General features: G+C 40.0%; 2 protein-coding genes across 2 annotated transcripts; both read left to right on the forward strand.

Moving 5' to 3' along the window:
* Nucleotides 1-4,612: 4,612 nt before the first annotated feature.
* On the forward strand, nt 4,613-9,398 carry LOC115792197 (protein FAM111A-like). Its single transcript, XM_030746639.1, has 4 exons — nt 4,613-4,746; nt 6,106-6,186; nt 6,893-6,955; nt 7,195-9,398. Exons 2-4 carry the CDS (start codon nt 6,148-6,150, stop codon nt 8,983-8,985), a joined length of 1,893 nt encoding a protein of 630 aa, XP_030602499.1. The 5' UTR covers nt 4,613-4,746; nt 6,106-6,147; the 3' UTR covers nt 8,986-9,398.
* A 2,019-nt stretch (nt 9,399-11,417) lies between these two features.
* On the forward strand, nt 11,418-12,631 carry LOC115792256 (claudin-4-like). The gene has a single exon (XM_030746726.1). It carries the CDS (start codon nt 11,466-11,468, stop codon nt 12,123-12,125), a length of 660 nt encoding a protein of 219 aa, XP_030602586.1. The 5' UTR covers nt 11,418-11,465; the 3' UTR covers nt 12,126-12,631.
* The last annotated feature ends 1,519 nt before the right edge of the window (nt 12,632-14,150 follow it).

The following is a 14,150-nucleotide window of genomic DNA, read 5'->3' on the forward strand; positions in this document are numbered from 1 at the left end:
CAAATGGATACAGTTTGGGTGGACTCAGTCTTTCTCTGTGTTGTGCTAGGTGCTCCACTTTAACCTTATTCTCTTCTGCACTGTGTGAGCTGTGATAATCTATTTCTGCATTCATGGCCTTTTCACATTGTTCACGTGCAGCCTTGTGACAGGCGAGAGGATCTACTTGCAATGTGAATCCTTCAACACAAATATCTGAGTGTTTTTGTACATACTCTGCAGTACGCTGTTCCGGGCTGGTGGATGGTCCCACTAATGGATAGTCCTGTTCAATTTTTGAGAGTCCCTCCTCCTCTTCATAAACTGCAACTTCTGCTTCTGCAGCCGCAACAGCCTTCTGAGAACTCAAAATATGCAAATTAGCCTCAAGTTCAGTTTTCTGCTTCATTATGGCTGCCTCCTTTTCCGAATAAGCCAGTTGTGCACGTGCAGCCTCCACTTTTGCTCGTGCTTTTAATGCTGCAGAACTTGTCGATGAACGTTTGAATGAATGTGAGCGTGCAGACATACAGCGTGTGTCTGTGTTGCTTGCATTGTCCTTGTTCTCCATGTCATCTGCTTTACCTGACTGTAGACTCATGGTTGCTGCGCTATATATCTCCTTGTGGTTGTTGCCTGCTGCGCTGATGTTCTTTTACTGTGCTGTCCTCGCTTTTGAGTTTCCTGTTTTTCACCAGCTAGACAGCCAGATAACGATGCTCCAATAAAGAAACTTCTCTTTCCGTTTTTTTGCTGCTTTATTGAAGAATGGCCTCTGACCATTGTCCACTTTCGACCATCGTAAAAGAACAAATCTTGTCCAAAACAACAACGTTTCACGATTGATATTAGCCTAATTCACGAACATTCGGCATTACATTCCGCCATCTTGAATCTGTCTACTTCCTGTATTTTTGTAACCACAAACAATGCTACAAAACAACCACTGGAGGGAGTTCTAGGGCAATTTTACAAAAAGTGCACACGGTGTAACTTATAACTTACAAAAGCCAGAACAGTATTTATTATTTGTGGGTCGGACTATTGTAATTCATTATCAGGATGTCCTAAAGCCTCCCTGAAAAGCCTTCAGCTGATCAAAAATGCTGCAACTAGAACTAGGGACTAGAAAGAGAGAGCTTATTTCTCCCATATTGACTTCTCTTAATTAGCTAGAAAATAGTTAATGAAGGCCTCCTGTCTTTTTGTCAGTGCCTCTATCTCCATACATTTTCTTAACCACTTGTTCAATTCAGGGTTGTGGGGGTGGGAGGGCTGTCCCAGGTATCAGGCAAAAGACAGAATACTTTTTTTTATTTTGAAAAGCTGATCCCTAAACTAAACCTACATATAGATTTCTTGTGAGGTTTATGTGTCCTGTTTCCCCTCCTAGAGTCAGTATCTACTGTACAATTATGGTATGATTATAAACGTGTGTTTACCATAATGAATGTGACAACAGGTAGCCTGGTTCTGAGTTCCTGACTGAGGTTTGGGACCAGGAAGAAACCAATTCTGAAAGTCTGCCTTTAACTGAGGTTCAGCCCAGAGAGGAAACCCCTTCTCAAACTCTGCTGAGGTTCAGCAGAGTTTGAGAAGGGGACTGGGAGGACGGCACGCCCTCAGCCCGGGCCTAGAGGGGGCCCAGATGGGAGTGAGGATAAGATTTCAGGTAGCCAGGCCTCTATCACGTCCAAGGAGACCTGGAGAAGGCCAGCCCTCTCCTGAGCGAATCCAGATGAGTGCTGTGATTGGCCAAAGGCATAGCCTATACATCACCCATCATTTGTGTTGTACACAGGGGTTTTAAAGGTTGCCACAGTCAGGACTGAGTCACGGTTGCTTAAAACTTTACAAGACTGACTGACTCCAGTGATGTAGTAGGTGTAAAATATTGAATAAAATGTTGTGCTGCATGACTGGCTTTATTTTCACCCTTTCATTTAACTTAATGACACCAAATTTTCAAGTGGATCACCGATATTTTCTCCAAGTGTATTTTGGGTAAAACTCGTCACCAACCATCCACCAACGTCATCATCAGTCACTTGGCAACAGATTGTAAACTAAGTGGAGCATTTTTACGGACTAACATGAGTGGCACTTAATATAAGCATAAAAGTGGAGCGGCAAAGCGAAAAGAAAAGGAAAAAAGCGGGCAAGGAAAAGCCAAGTTACAAAAACTGGACACATATTTTGTTCGTTGTGATGTTATGATGAGCTTTATTATTTGGGTATATAGGGCCCGGTCATTTGCCCCGCCCTGGCTCTGATTTGTTCCGCTAGTGATTAGGACTTAAGAACATGAGTAAAAGCAGCATTTACACTCTGCAAAGCTGAGAACCATAAACATCTTCCAGCATTTCCAGATGTGTGTTTTACAGTCAAGTTTGCACGATGTTTGTCTAGTGATCAAATCCTCAGCGTTTATTTATGGACAAAGCTGTATCAGCCTAACTTAAAACTATCAGCATGAAGGGATGCGTGGAAAAAAAAAATGTCCATTTAGATAAAGACCCTTGTTTTACAACTTAAAAGTTTCACTGATTGTTACTTATAGTACAACATGTGTGAAACAGATGCCTGTTATGGAGTCACAATATCATTTGGTGAATTTATTATTTAATCCAAAGTTGAAAACACAAATTTAATCCTTCACAATCAAAGTCTTCAAATCAGAAAGCGTAACCATTTGAGTAGTTGAAAATATGCAGAACTGTGTGAATCGGGAAAGAAACACAAGTTCCAAAAAATTGGATTTTCAGATAAATTGTTTTAAGAGTCACTCCATGGAAATGTCAGGTTTTCTGCCTATAGCCTTTACAGAAATGTTAAATTTGAATAAGACGTTAAAGGTACAATTTGCTGAAAAACAAAACAAAATGTTATTACTGAAACATTAATTTGACAGTTTTTTTTTTAGAAAGAAAATGATAAAGAATGATTGTCAGCATATCAGTATGCTTCCCATGTTTGAATGCATAGAGGATGTATGAGTGAGAATGTACCAAAACACTTTGCCAATCAATCAGCCTCCAAGAGGATCAAAAAGGAGTCTCCTGTAGGTTCAGGCAGGGCTGCTTTATAGAGTACCTGAGCTTGACATGCTCAGGTGTGCTGTGTCTGAAATTGGGTCAGCTCCACCCAGTGGTTACCTGAAAAAAGGTAGACACCAGCAATAAGAAAACAAGGCCATTATTCATTATTTTAACATTTTTTTCAGTTTACATTTTATCATGTGTATTGTGCGTTTTTGTAAAGCATTTTTAACACTGATTTTTGTGATATAAATACAAACCTGATTACTGTAATTCATATCATTATGAGCCATCTTATGATTAAGATTAACTTAAGTATCCTAGGAACCACAAGTAAGCCAGCAGTCTGAGAGAGAAGTGATCTGTTGGGCTGATACGGTACTATGAGGTCTTTGAGATAAGATGGAGCCTGATTATTCAAGACCTTGTATGTGAGGAGAAGGATTTTAAATCCTATTCTAGATTTAACAGGGAGCCAATGAAGAGAAGCCAATATGGGAGAAATCTGCTCTCTCTTTCTAGTCCCTGTCAGTACTCTAGCTGCAGCATTTTGAATCAGCTGAAGGCTTTTCAGGGAGCTTTTAGGACAGCCTGATAATAATGAATTACAATAGTCCACCCTAGAAGTAATAAATGCATGAATTAGCTTTTCAGCATCACTCTGAGACAGAAATATTAGAGTGTAGCCTACTCATTAAATTAGTGTTGCTACAAGCGTACAAATCTGGACAGTTAGAATAGTCTCTTCTTTCTTTTAGGAAATTGGCATAAGAAATTAAAACAAACCAAAAACATTTCATGACAAATGTGGGCGAACTTGGGGGCCCCCTGGTGGTCAGCGGGCCCTATGCAGCCGCATATGTCGCCTATGCTTCGGGCCGGCTCTGCCTACAGCTGCTGTTGTTGGAGCATTGCTGTTACATGATACATTTATTTTGTAACTGCTCTCTTGCTTCTAGGTTTTGGAGGGACATGGAGGAATTTGTTAAAGATAAAACTAAACACACTATCCAAATCAGACCTAAGGATATTATAGTCAAGTTTGAATGTAGAGATAAAAATTTGAGCTTCATTATTAATTTAATGCTCCTCTTAGGGAAATTTCATATACATAAGGCAAGGTCCTCGAGATCCCTCCCAAACTTTTATGTTTTCTTAGTAGACTTCCATTCATATGTAAACACTTTAAAGTTAACCACAAATAAGAAAGCAGAGCTCACATTGCTGCATCTTCAAAATTTATCTTTGATTGATGCTGACTGATAATAATCATAATATGCCTTTGATTACTGTATAATTTTTTTTTTTTTTACTTGCCATGTTTTGTATTTTGTTGTCATTTATGTTCATGCTGATGTCTGTTTCTACTTTGTTCTATTTGTGTTTGTAACCAAAGCATAAATACGGAAGCCGAGAGCGGCCATGGTACGTATAAACTTTTTCTGATGGTTTTCTTGAGATAACAAGATAAATAACTCGTTATCTCGAGAAAAGATAACGAGTTATTTATCTCGTTATCACGAGAAAACGGTAATCGTCTACCATCGTCTACCATCAGAAAAAAGTTTATACGTACCATGGCCGCGCTCGGCTTCCGTACATAAATAAAGTTTCTTGGGGAAAAAAAAAAAAAAAGTTGGCAACTGGCGCTAAATTTGTGTTAGCCGTACCTAGTTCCGTTCAACACGCCGTTGCGTGCGGCTGGGGGCGATTGTTTCTCCCATTCTAGGTAAGTTAAAGCTGAAAATATTAACTCAAACTCGTCTTTGCAGTGTTACCAACTTAACGACAATATAGCGATTTTCCCCCGCTGACGTCGGCGACTTTTGGAGAGTTTTGTAAATATGCCGGACACCCGAAAACTTATGCTGTCACCACCGGTTTTGCTTACCATAACATACAGCCTTCGACCTAGCTTCGGCACCGAGGGGAGCCGATTTACCTCCCGATTCAACCTGTTTGGCATTCAGAGGAGGGTTTTTTTTTAATCTTTAGTCCGTCGGCGTTGTTTTAAAAGTGTCGAATAGTTTGAATATGTATTAATAATTGCATTAATACTCCTTTAAGTACCTCAACGCGTGCACTTCTTGCTAACGATAGGCTAACCATGTCGACGAGTGCTGCCCGTTTTTGTGCTTTTTCGCAGGAAATTACCGTAAACATTGCAGCCAGGTGTCGCACCGCAGTCTACTTCACCAGATATGGTGCCATTATTAATATCCTGCTGTGTGGTGGAGACTTACAATTCTGCATGTTTTCTTTAAATCTTTAATTTTTAGAGCACATTTTTTTCTGTTCAGCTTGTCCTTTTAAATAGGTTTAATTTTATATCATTTTCATTATTGGCTACTTCAAATGTTATAACAATACAAACACAATATCCTAGATATCATATAGACATCAGCATTGTCTCTGTTATACTGATATATTTGAGGATTTTGGCTGTAACGGCCCTCTGTGGGGCTCCTGTGACTTCTGCCTGTGTTTTGCTCTGTTTTGTGGTTTAGGTACCACCTTTCCAGCCTGAGGGAGAGAAGAGCCCCAAACAGGGGGTGTTTATTTTTGTTTTTTGTTTTGTTTGTTTTGTTTTTAACCCTCTTAGTGTTTGGTGTGTGGTTCTTTACTCCTGCCCTTTGTTTTGATTATCTGACTCACAGGTTTTGTTGTTTCTATGCTTTTAGATGGTGAGCTAGCTCGACAGTTTTAGTTATTTTGATCATTTTTCCTCCTCCTTTTTCCACTCCCAACATTTTTGTTACTTCCTCAAATCCTCTAGACTCCCTGGAGCGTGTAACATTGGAAAACACTTGTTTAATGCATGCAATTTATTTAAGTGCACAGTTTCATTTTTTTCATTTTAACTGAAGATCTCTATAAACTGGGTTTTCAACTCTTGTAGTGTCACATTTGAGAACTCTGTGATGAAATGCAACCCAATTTTTGAAACCCCTCTAACCTGGAAAATGGCATTGGATATCTGCTTTTGTAGTGTTGTGAAATACATCTTAATATATTCCTTGTTTATATGAGTGCACACGCAGTATGTAGTGTAATTAATTAGAAATTAATCACTTATCCTTTCCTTCAGGCAACAAACTGCAGTACCCGTTTGTCAAATTCAACCGGAAAGATGACGAGCAGAAATGATGTGCTGAGAGAAAAATCTAAGGTGCTGATTTTCTTCTATAATCAGATCTATACTTGCTTCAGTTAAGCTGTTATAGATTAATTTATGTACAGGTATGTTTTGATTTGTGCAGCCACAGTGTACAAACAGTACGCTGCTCAAAAAGTCCCAAGGGCACACTTGATCATCATAGTATAATGTAAAGTGAGTTAACCCTGTCCAATTGGGAAGCATAAACCATTGCAAATAAGTGACAACAGGGTCACTGGAGAGGCAACAAGACAACCCCCAAAAAGGAATGTGGATGCACCATCCTGGAGGAGCTCAACTAGCTGTGCATCCTAAATGGGCTGCAAGTATTGTCTCATGATACCAGCAGTCACAAGGATATCAACAAAATGCAAAACTGGAGAAAACGAGTCTGGAGGAATAAGAGTGGTGGTCTGTGGCTACCATCTGCAGACCATTCTATTTTGGGGGTTGTCTTGTTGTTGCTTGTCCAGTGCTTCTGATTTGCACCAAAGCAGGTGAAATGGATTCACAATGCTTTATGGTTCATAACTGGACAGGCTTCAACTTAATATCCCTAAAGTTAAACAGACTTTGTGTTATACTGTTATGACTGAGTGTTCTGAGTGGTGTCTTATCAGTTTGGCAATTTCACCTAGCCCCTTACTGCTTATCAATGATATATAAATAAAACACTGTATAATACATTGGTGTTAATATTTCTCTCTGTTACTTCAAGGAAACGACAGATTCCCAGGATAAGGAAAACGTTCCACCTCCCAATCGAAAACCTGTTGCAAAGGTTTCATTTATTCGTTCTTTATTTTCTGTGTTGGCAATAAAAGAAATGATGAAACACTTGCACATTTTCAGACATTTAAATTGAATAGTTGATTTATAGGTGCATGTTTTTAGATTTGTCTTAGTAATGCAAGTTAATTTAAGATGATGTTTAAAGTAGTAATTGCTTGAATAGAAAGAAGTTCTCCTGCAGGTTTTTTAAGCAAGTCCTAATTGTTTTTTTTTTTGTTTTTTTTGTAGGAAAAGGAGGTTCATCAGACTCATTCTTTTGAGTGGCGCTGGAGCCACAAGAAGCAGTTCACTAAAAGTACCTGCAATCGGACACAAACCATTGAAGACTGTCTGGAAAAAAGTCCACAGTTCAGAGAAGTTGCAGAAAAACAAAAGGACAAAGAGCTTGTTATTATAAGAGATGGGAAAGTGATCACTTCACACTTTCCTTGCAGTTTGATTAAAAATGAACGTCTAATTCTGAAGTTTGTGAAAGCTGTAGACAAGCCAAAGAAACAGTTTAGTGGCTCTGGTTATCTCAGACCATCCAGCAAGCTTGTGATGTTTCATGTGTTGGCGAGGGGAGGAAAAAACATCGTCATGATCTTGAAAAATCCAGCACTAAGAAAATTGCGTGAAATTACTGTTTATGCATTCAAGGGGGAAAAACTGAAGCAAGCTCTGCGAAGAGATGGTCGTTTTCTCAATACCGTATTTAAAAAGAACTGCGCGCTTTCTCACACCAACACTGACGTAAACACAGAGATGAGCAATCTGGTCGACGATCTCGATGGTAAAACGTTTGAGATCAAATTGCTCAACAAGTCTGATCCACCAGAAAGTCAGCCGGGCAGTCTTGATGATTACGTGCCGCTGAGTGAATCTCCGGCAAGTGATGCTGGTAGGAATGAGGTGCTTTTACAGCAGCCAAACACAGCTGAGCCAGAGAACGACAACAAACCAGAAAAGAATCTCGAGCTGTGTGGAAATACGGCTCCAGAAATAATACCTGGTTCAAAACAGTTGTGGAATGATTTAGATTCACAGTTGAAAGATTCAATAAAAGGCAGGAAAACTCAAGTTCCTAAGCTTTCTCGTATCCAGAATCTTTTGCGTCTGGAGTTTGGGAGCAATGCTCAAAGATGCCAAGATGTGAAAACGATGAAGAAACTCATGGTGCTCAGTAACTCTGTTTGTCAGGTGAGAATAAATGGGAAACCACGTGGAAGTGGTTTCCTCCTGTTTGGCAGATTTGTCCTCACAAATGCCCATGTTATCAGAAATGATAACGGTTGGCTTTCTGAGGGGATTGCTGTAATTTTCTCATATGAAAGTCTGGAGCAGAATGATGGCCTTGTAGACGTGGAAGAGGTTGTTGGCTATGATTACTGTCCTGGGGCTGACTGGGCTTTGTTACGGCTCAGTGCTGAGCCCACATTGCCTGATGGTCTTTTAATACACTGTGGATTCGATTGTCACAGTGGTGGAATTTGCATTATCGGGCATCCGAATGGCGGAGTGAAAAAAATCGATCCCTGTTTGATTGTTTCAGCTGAGAACCGCAGTCAGGCTGTGGAGAGACACCGTAGGGATAATCCAGAGGCCGTTCAGTTCGTTACTCATCGTTTCTTTGAAAGCAGACACATTCTGACTTATCAGTGTTCTTCGTATTCTGGCTCCTCCGGCTCTCCTGTCTTTAACGAGGACGGTAATGTTGTTGCAGTGCATACAGCGGGGTTTCCCTACAACAGTGCGAAGGGTCAAACCCAGAGTGTCATAGAGTATGGTTGGCCTTTTTCTGACATCATTAAACGCGTCATTATCCAGATGGTGGAGAGGGAAAAGTTTGACGTATTGAAGGAATACCTCGCGTGCGAATACGTTCGACGGGAAGACATTTTGGTTGGTGTGAAAAAGCTCGTTGAGTGCAAAAATCTCACAGCATTTAAAAATGCAGTCAACAATTCAGAGGCTGTAGATGACAAGAGTTTGAAGGCTTTCTTTAAATTCTTCTCTCCTGAGCCGATGGAAACTGACTGAGCATGTGCAGAAGGCTAACTGCTCACAGAAGATAAAGTGAGAGCTGTCTGAGCAGTAAAAGCAGCCGCCTGTTTTAAGAAATCGCTTAAAACAAAGTTTTCTCTATACTTTTTGCTTACATAAAATTATAGATAAGTTTTTGTTAATCAACTGATCCATCATGTACCATAAGTACTGCATGTATTCTGAATTCTGTGCTTTTAAAGTGCAAATATACCAACTTTCCAAATCTGTCCTGTTAAATATGAAGAAACTAATGATATGGATGTGATCATGTAAGATGTTACTGCTACTATTGCATTGCTATTGCTTGCTTTGTTTTTTCTTTGTTACATTTACACAGTAAATGTTGAGAATCTTGAATTTCAACTTCCTGCTTTTTTTTGCATGTTTGCTTTTATACTTAAACTCAAGTGAGACTGAACATATATGAAATATTGATTAAAGGTTTTGAAATACAGGACCTTATCAGTTTTTTCATTGTGATCATTTTATATTGAATAAAAATTTTTAATCTGAACAAGTGTGATCAATTGTATCATTATATGATCATTATGTGATTAAAAGTGCAGCATTCGCTTTAATTCAAGGGGTCTAACAAAGAATTGCATTAACTTTACATTTTTATGCAGTCCCCCATTTTCAGAGGCTCAAAAGTAATTGGACAGTTTTTTTGTTTTGTTTTTTTTTTTAAGTATAAGGCTTGGTTTTTGACGCTTGGATGAAAGTAATTGTTACTGTCTGGAGTCTACTACCTATAACCTCCCATGAGATGCTCTGCCAGGCCATTACTGCAGCCAGCTTCAGCTGCTGCTCACATGTTGGTGTCTGCATTCAGCTTTGTCTTTGGGAATTGAAAACCACGAACTGTAGGGTTGGCATAAAGGTCACTGAGTTCACCATAGAAGAATATTCAGTTTCTTTGCTTTGAGCTGTAGTATGTTTTGGGTCATTATCCATTTACACTGTGAAGTGCTGTCCAATCGGTTTTGGTGAATTTGGCTGAGCAGAGAGTACAGCGCTGTACACGTCACAATTCACCCTGCTCATCATGGGCTTTGTCTCTCCTTCAAACTTTGCCCATCATTTAGGCACAAGTTTATTTTGTTCTTTTCTTTAGTGCAGTGTTTTCTTTGTGCTGGCTCTTTTCCATACTTTGTACCAAAGTCTAATTTAGTCATTTGTAACCAGTGCTTTGCACCTTGGCGTAAACCCTCTATTTATATAGAGGAGTGTGAAGGCAGGATGACACTCCTTCCTCCGCGAGAGTTTCCTTGACTTGGTTAGATGTGGTGAAATTGGTTTTCTATTGTGTCATCATTTGGCCATGAAACTGCCTTTCAGTCAAGTGTCAAATTATTTTTGAGCTTCTAAAATTCGAAAAAACAAATACAATACTTTTGTTAAACCCTTGAATTAAAATGGTAAATTTACATTTCAGTAACAAATTTGGGTCACCTACAGCAGCTCTCAGATTTATTCTCAGTAAATATCTGCAATACACACAATGAACAGAATACTGAGCAAATCTAAAGATGCAGATTTAATGCAGTATAAGATTTTAATATATATATTTAAAATTTGTTGTAGAATTGTCTTCCCAGACCCTGCATATGCCATGAATTATAATCATGACATACACTGAACCCCAAGTTACTACTGATGACAAGCTAGTATTTTGCAGGGCAGCTCCATGGCCACTGAAGTGTGAGTGATAAGGTTAAAAATGTGTGTTCTGGGAGTAAAAGAGCATTTATCAAGAACAGGGAGTTCAGTCGCTGAAAGCTGCTTCATATGCGTTCAAACTCCTGCATGTCACTAATCCATATCAGGCGGTAGTGCGGTCACTCTGAAAGTCGTGTGTTCTCCTTGGGAACGCTACATTAGTATCTGCTGTGAATAAAGCTCACACATTTCAGTGACACTGAAGGAGTCCATGATGTACACTGAAACTCGCTGATTCAACTTGTATTTAGTCCCAAAGTTCTGAATAAATAAAGAGCTGATACTGAAACTAAGATTCTCACAGAGTACTCTCACAACCAGAGTGTTTCAGCACTGCTCACAAGTCCCTGATACTTTGTATCATCCAAGCTAAACCTACATGTGTTTATTTGAATTTTTTTGTTTTCTAAATTTCCAGAACAACACATGACAGTGTTTTTTTTGGGAGAGGGGGGGGGGGGGGGTGTTTCATATCACTCTTTGTATACATATGTGAAACTCAACCGTCATTTCCACAGGTGTTTTGAAGCAAGCTGGTTGGGTGACATTTCTTCACACACCTATTTCAGCTCATGCTAGAAAATTCCTCCTCTGTCACCTCCTTTAACAATATAACCAATGAGCAGGAGACCACGGTCGACTCCTCCTCTGTGTGGGCAACAACTACCTGCTGCACCCTTCTCTCTCGGTGAAATTCCTGCAGCTCTCCAGGACACACTATCGTTCCTCTTTGATGAGATCAACAGGGCTTCATCATGGCGGCTAGCTGTAGACAGATTCTTGGGTTGGTCTTGGCCATCATTGGCTTTTTAGGGACAATCATCATCTGTGCTCTTCCACTGTGGAAAGTCTCTGTCATTGGTACCACCATTGCCACTTCTCAGATCATCTTTGAGGGTTTGTGGATGAACTGTGTGATGCAGAGCACAGGCCAGATGCAGTGCAAACCCTATGATTCTACGCTGACCTTACTTCAAGACTTGCAGACTGCTAGAAAGCTCATTGTCATCGCCATCATCGTTGAGTTCTTTGGGATTCTGCTTGGTGTGGTTGGGGGCAAGTGCACTAACTTTATGCCAGACGAAAGGCAAAAGACCAAAGTGGCTATAGCTTCTGGAGTTCTTTTTCTCATTGCAGCCACCTTGGTGGTCCTACCAGTTAGCTGGACCGCAAACACCATCACAGCTGATATGTTCAACCCTGACCTGACCAGTAATCAGAGGATAGATCTGGGTGCTGCGCTCTACATGGGATGGGCCTCCACAGGACTGTTATTCCTCGGAGGGAGCCTCCTCTGCTGCTCCTTTTCCTGCAGGAATGAGACTGACAATGATCTTAGATACTCCAAGGTTCACACTAAACGCCAACGTTTATGTAGCCGGAATTCTGTTAGAAACAAGTTAAAGGTTTCATGAAGATTTCCCTGTCTGTTTGACAGTATTAACATAATTAATAGTGTTAAACCTAATTAAAATAAGTGGGAATGTTTGCATTGTATCTAACTTAATTTTTTTCTGTTTTCAAAACAGACTGTAGGAACACACATACAGTATGTGGAATCTGTTTGTGAGGGCATACCAGTCAAAAGTAAAAATGTTTCTTAATTCTTTATTTTCAGACAACAGTTTATGTTTACAAGGCAAATAACAGAATCGGTACAATGTCATATCTTCTGCTGTGCGTGGATTTTTCCAGAATATGGGAACTTTGTTCAGCAAGACTGTTTTCTGAATAGATTTTATGGATGAACCTTCATGAGGCATTGAAGCTTTTCATTTAATCGGTGAACCCATGGGTCGAAGCTTCATTTGCTCTACTGCGCCATCAAGTGGACGATCAATGTAAAACAGGCAGAGTGATTATAATCACAAAGTGGCTTTGGTGCACGAAACTTTGAACAGAATAAATGAATTATTTTTGTGATGGCAATAAATAACTCCTGAATTAATTAACATGGTGTCTGTATTTATGATACAATGGTGGGGTCAAGAGGGAAAGTGGAAGTAAATTGGGAAGGGGTAGTAATGTGAATCTGATTGTGTTACTCGGTTTGTAACTGTGCTCATATCACTAGTGACACTTTATTATTTTTTTTTTAGATATAACAGCTTTGCCACAGTGCTGAGCTTCAGGCGGTTTCTTTTATTTGAAATGATTTTGCCTGTTTTAGAAAATACCCTTTCAAAGGGCACAGATGAAGCTGGGGTAATAATTTATTACTATGAGCCCACCTTATTAGGAGAGATCGGCTCAAAATGTTCCCAGACAGGGAAAATCTCCTCTTTCTTGGCTGGTTCCATCACCTAAAAAGAAACAGCTCAAATAGACAGCAAACACACACTAGTCCCCAATACCACAAAATGTGAGGGTGGGCAGGATCCATTGTGTTTCGCTGTCCCTTACATTTCGAATCGCACCGCCGAACCCGCAAATCTTTTCCTGAATCAGTCACGTGGACCTCTTGAAGACCGGTTGAAATGACTAGTAACAGCAGTTGCAAAGCAAGCTGGATCGCATTCTCTTTGTCCACAACATTTAACACATTCATTTTGTAATAAGTTAGGCTCTGTCTGCTTGCTTAATAAAGGTGAGCTTGAGAACTCCATGCCATGGGGTTGTTTTCGTAGGTGCAAAATCGTTACTTTCGACGAAATTCTGCGGTATGAATGCAAAATATGGCATTTCTCTGATTCGTGCAAATCTGCAATTAAAATATTTATTTATTTTTCCCAGAATGAAGACATCAGTGTGAGGCGTGATTGTGTGCGGAGTTGTCTGAGCAGCTACCTCAATGATAACCTGGATACACTGGTTAAAGAAAACGTGGTATGTCAGCCTACTGTCCTTTGTGCCAGATGTAATTTCCATCCAGATGTGCCTGATAACTTGTGCCATTCATGGGAATGTCATAGACATGAGGACACATTGACCTTGACCACCAATAGTTCATCATTGAGTCGAATGGGTTGTTTGTTTAGAATGAGAAATTCCCATAAGGCAAATGGTGGTAGTGCTGTCACTTTGTAGGAAGTAAATCCACTTGGTCCAGAGGAACCTGAGGATAACGTGGGCCGTGTTGGGGCACCTAAACGCCTTCACTATGCCAGGGACGACAATTCTCGCCAAAACAACAAGGTGAGGACACAGGCACTTCATAGTTCTTATGACCCAGCAGCATGTTTTGGAAGTGTTAAGTAGGAAATGCCTTTCAAATAATGTCAGGTCATTTTGATTCTCGATCAGCTGGATTCTAATGTTTCTTGTTTGTTTGTTTTGGGGGGGGGGTCTCACTAGGATGCATGTCATGGACTGTCTGCTTACAAACTCCAGCGCCTTGAAAACATCCTACAGAACGAAGCCTTGTCATCTTCTTTGAAGATACGGCAAGTACGTGGACATGTTAACTGAAACTATAACCAATACAAGCCTGATTATCTGTT

The sequence above is a fragment of the Archocentrus centrarchus genome, chromosome 14 (assembly GCF_007364275.1).
Source record: "Archocentrus centrarchus isolate MPI-CPG fArcCen1 chromosome 14, fArcCen1, whole genome shotgun sequence".
NCBI classification, from domain to species: domain Eukaryota; kingdom Metazoa; phylum Chordata; class Actinopteri; order Cichliformes; family Cichlidae; genus Archocentrus; species Archocentrus centrarchus.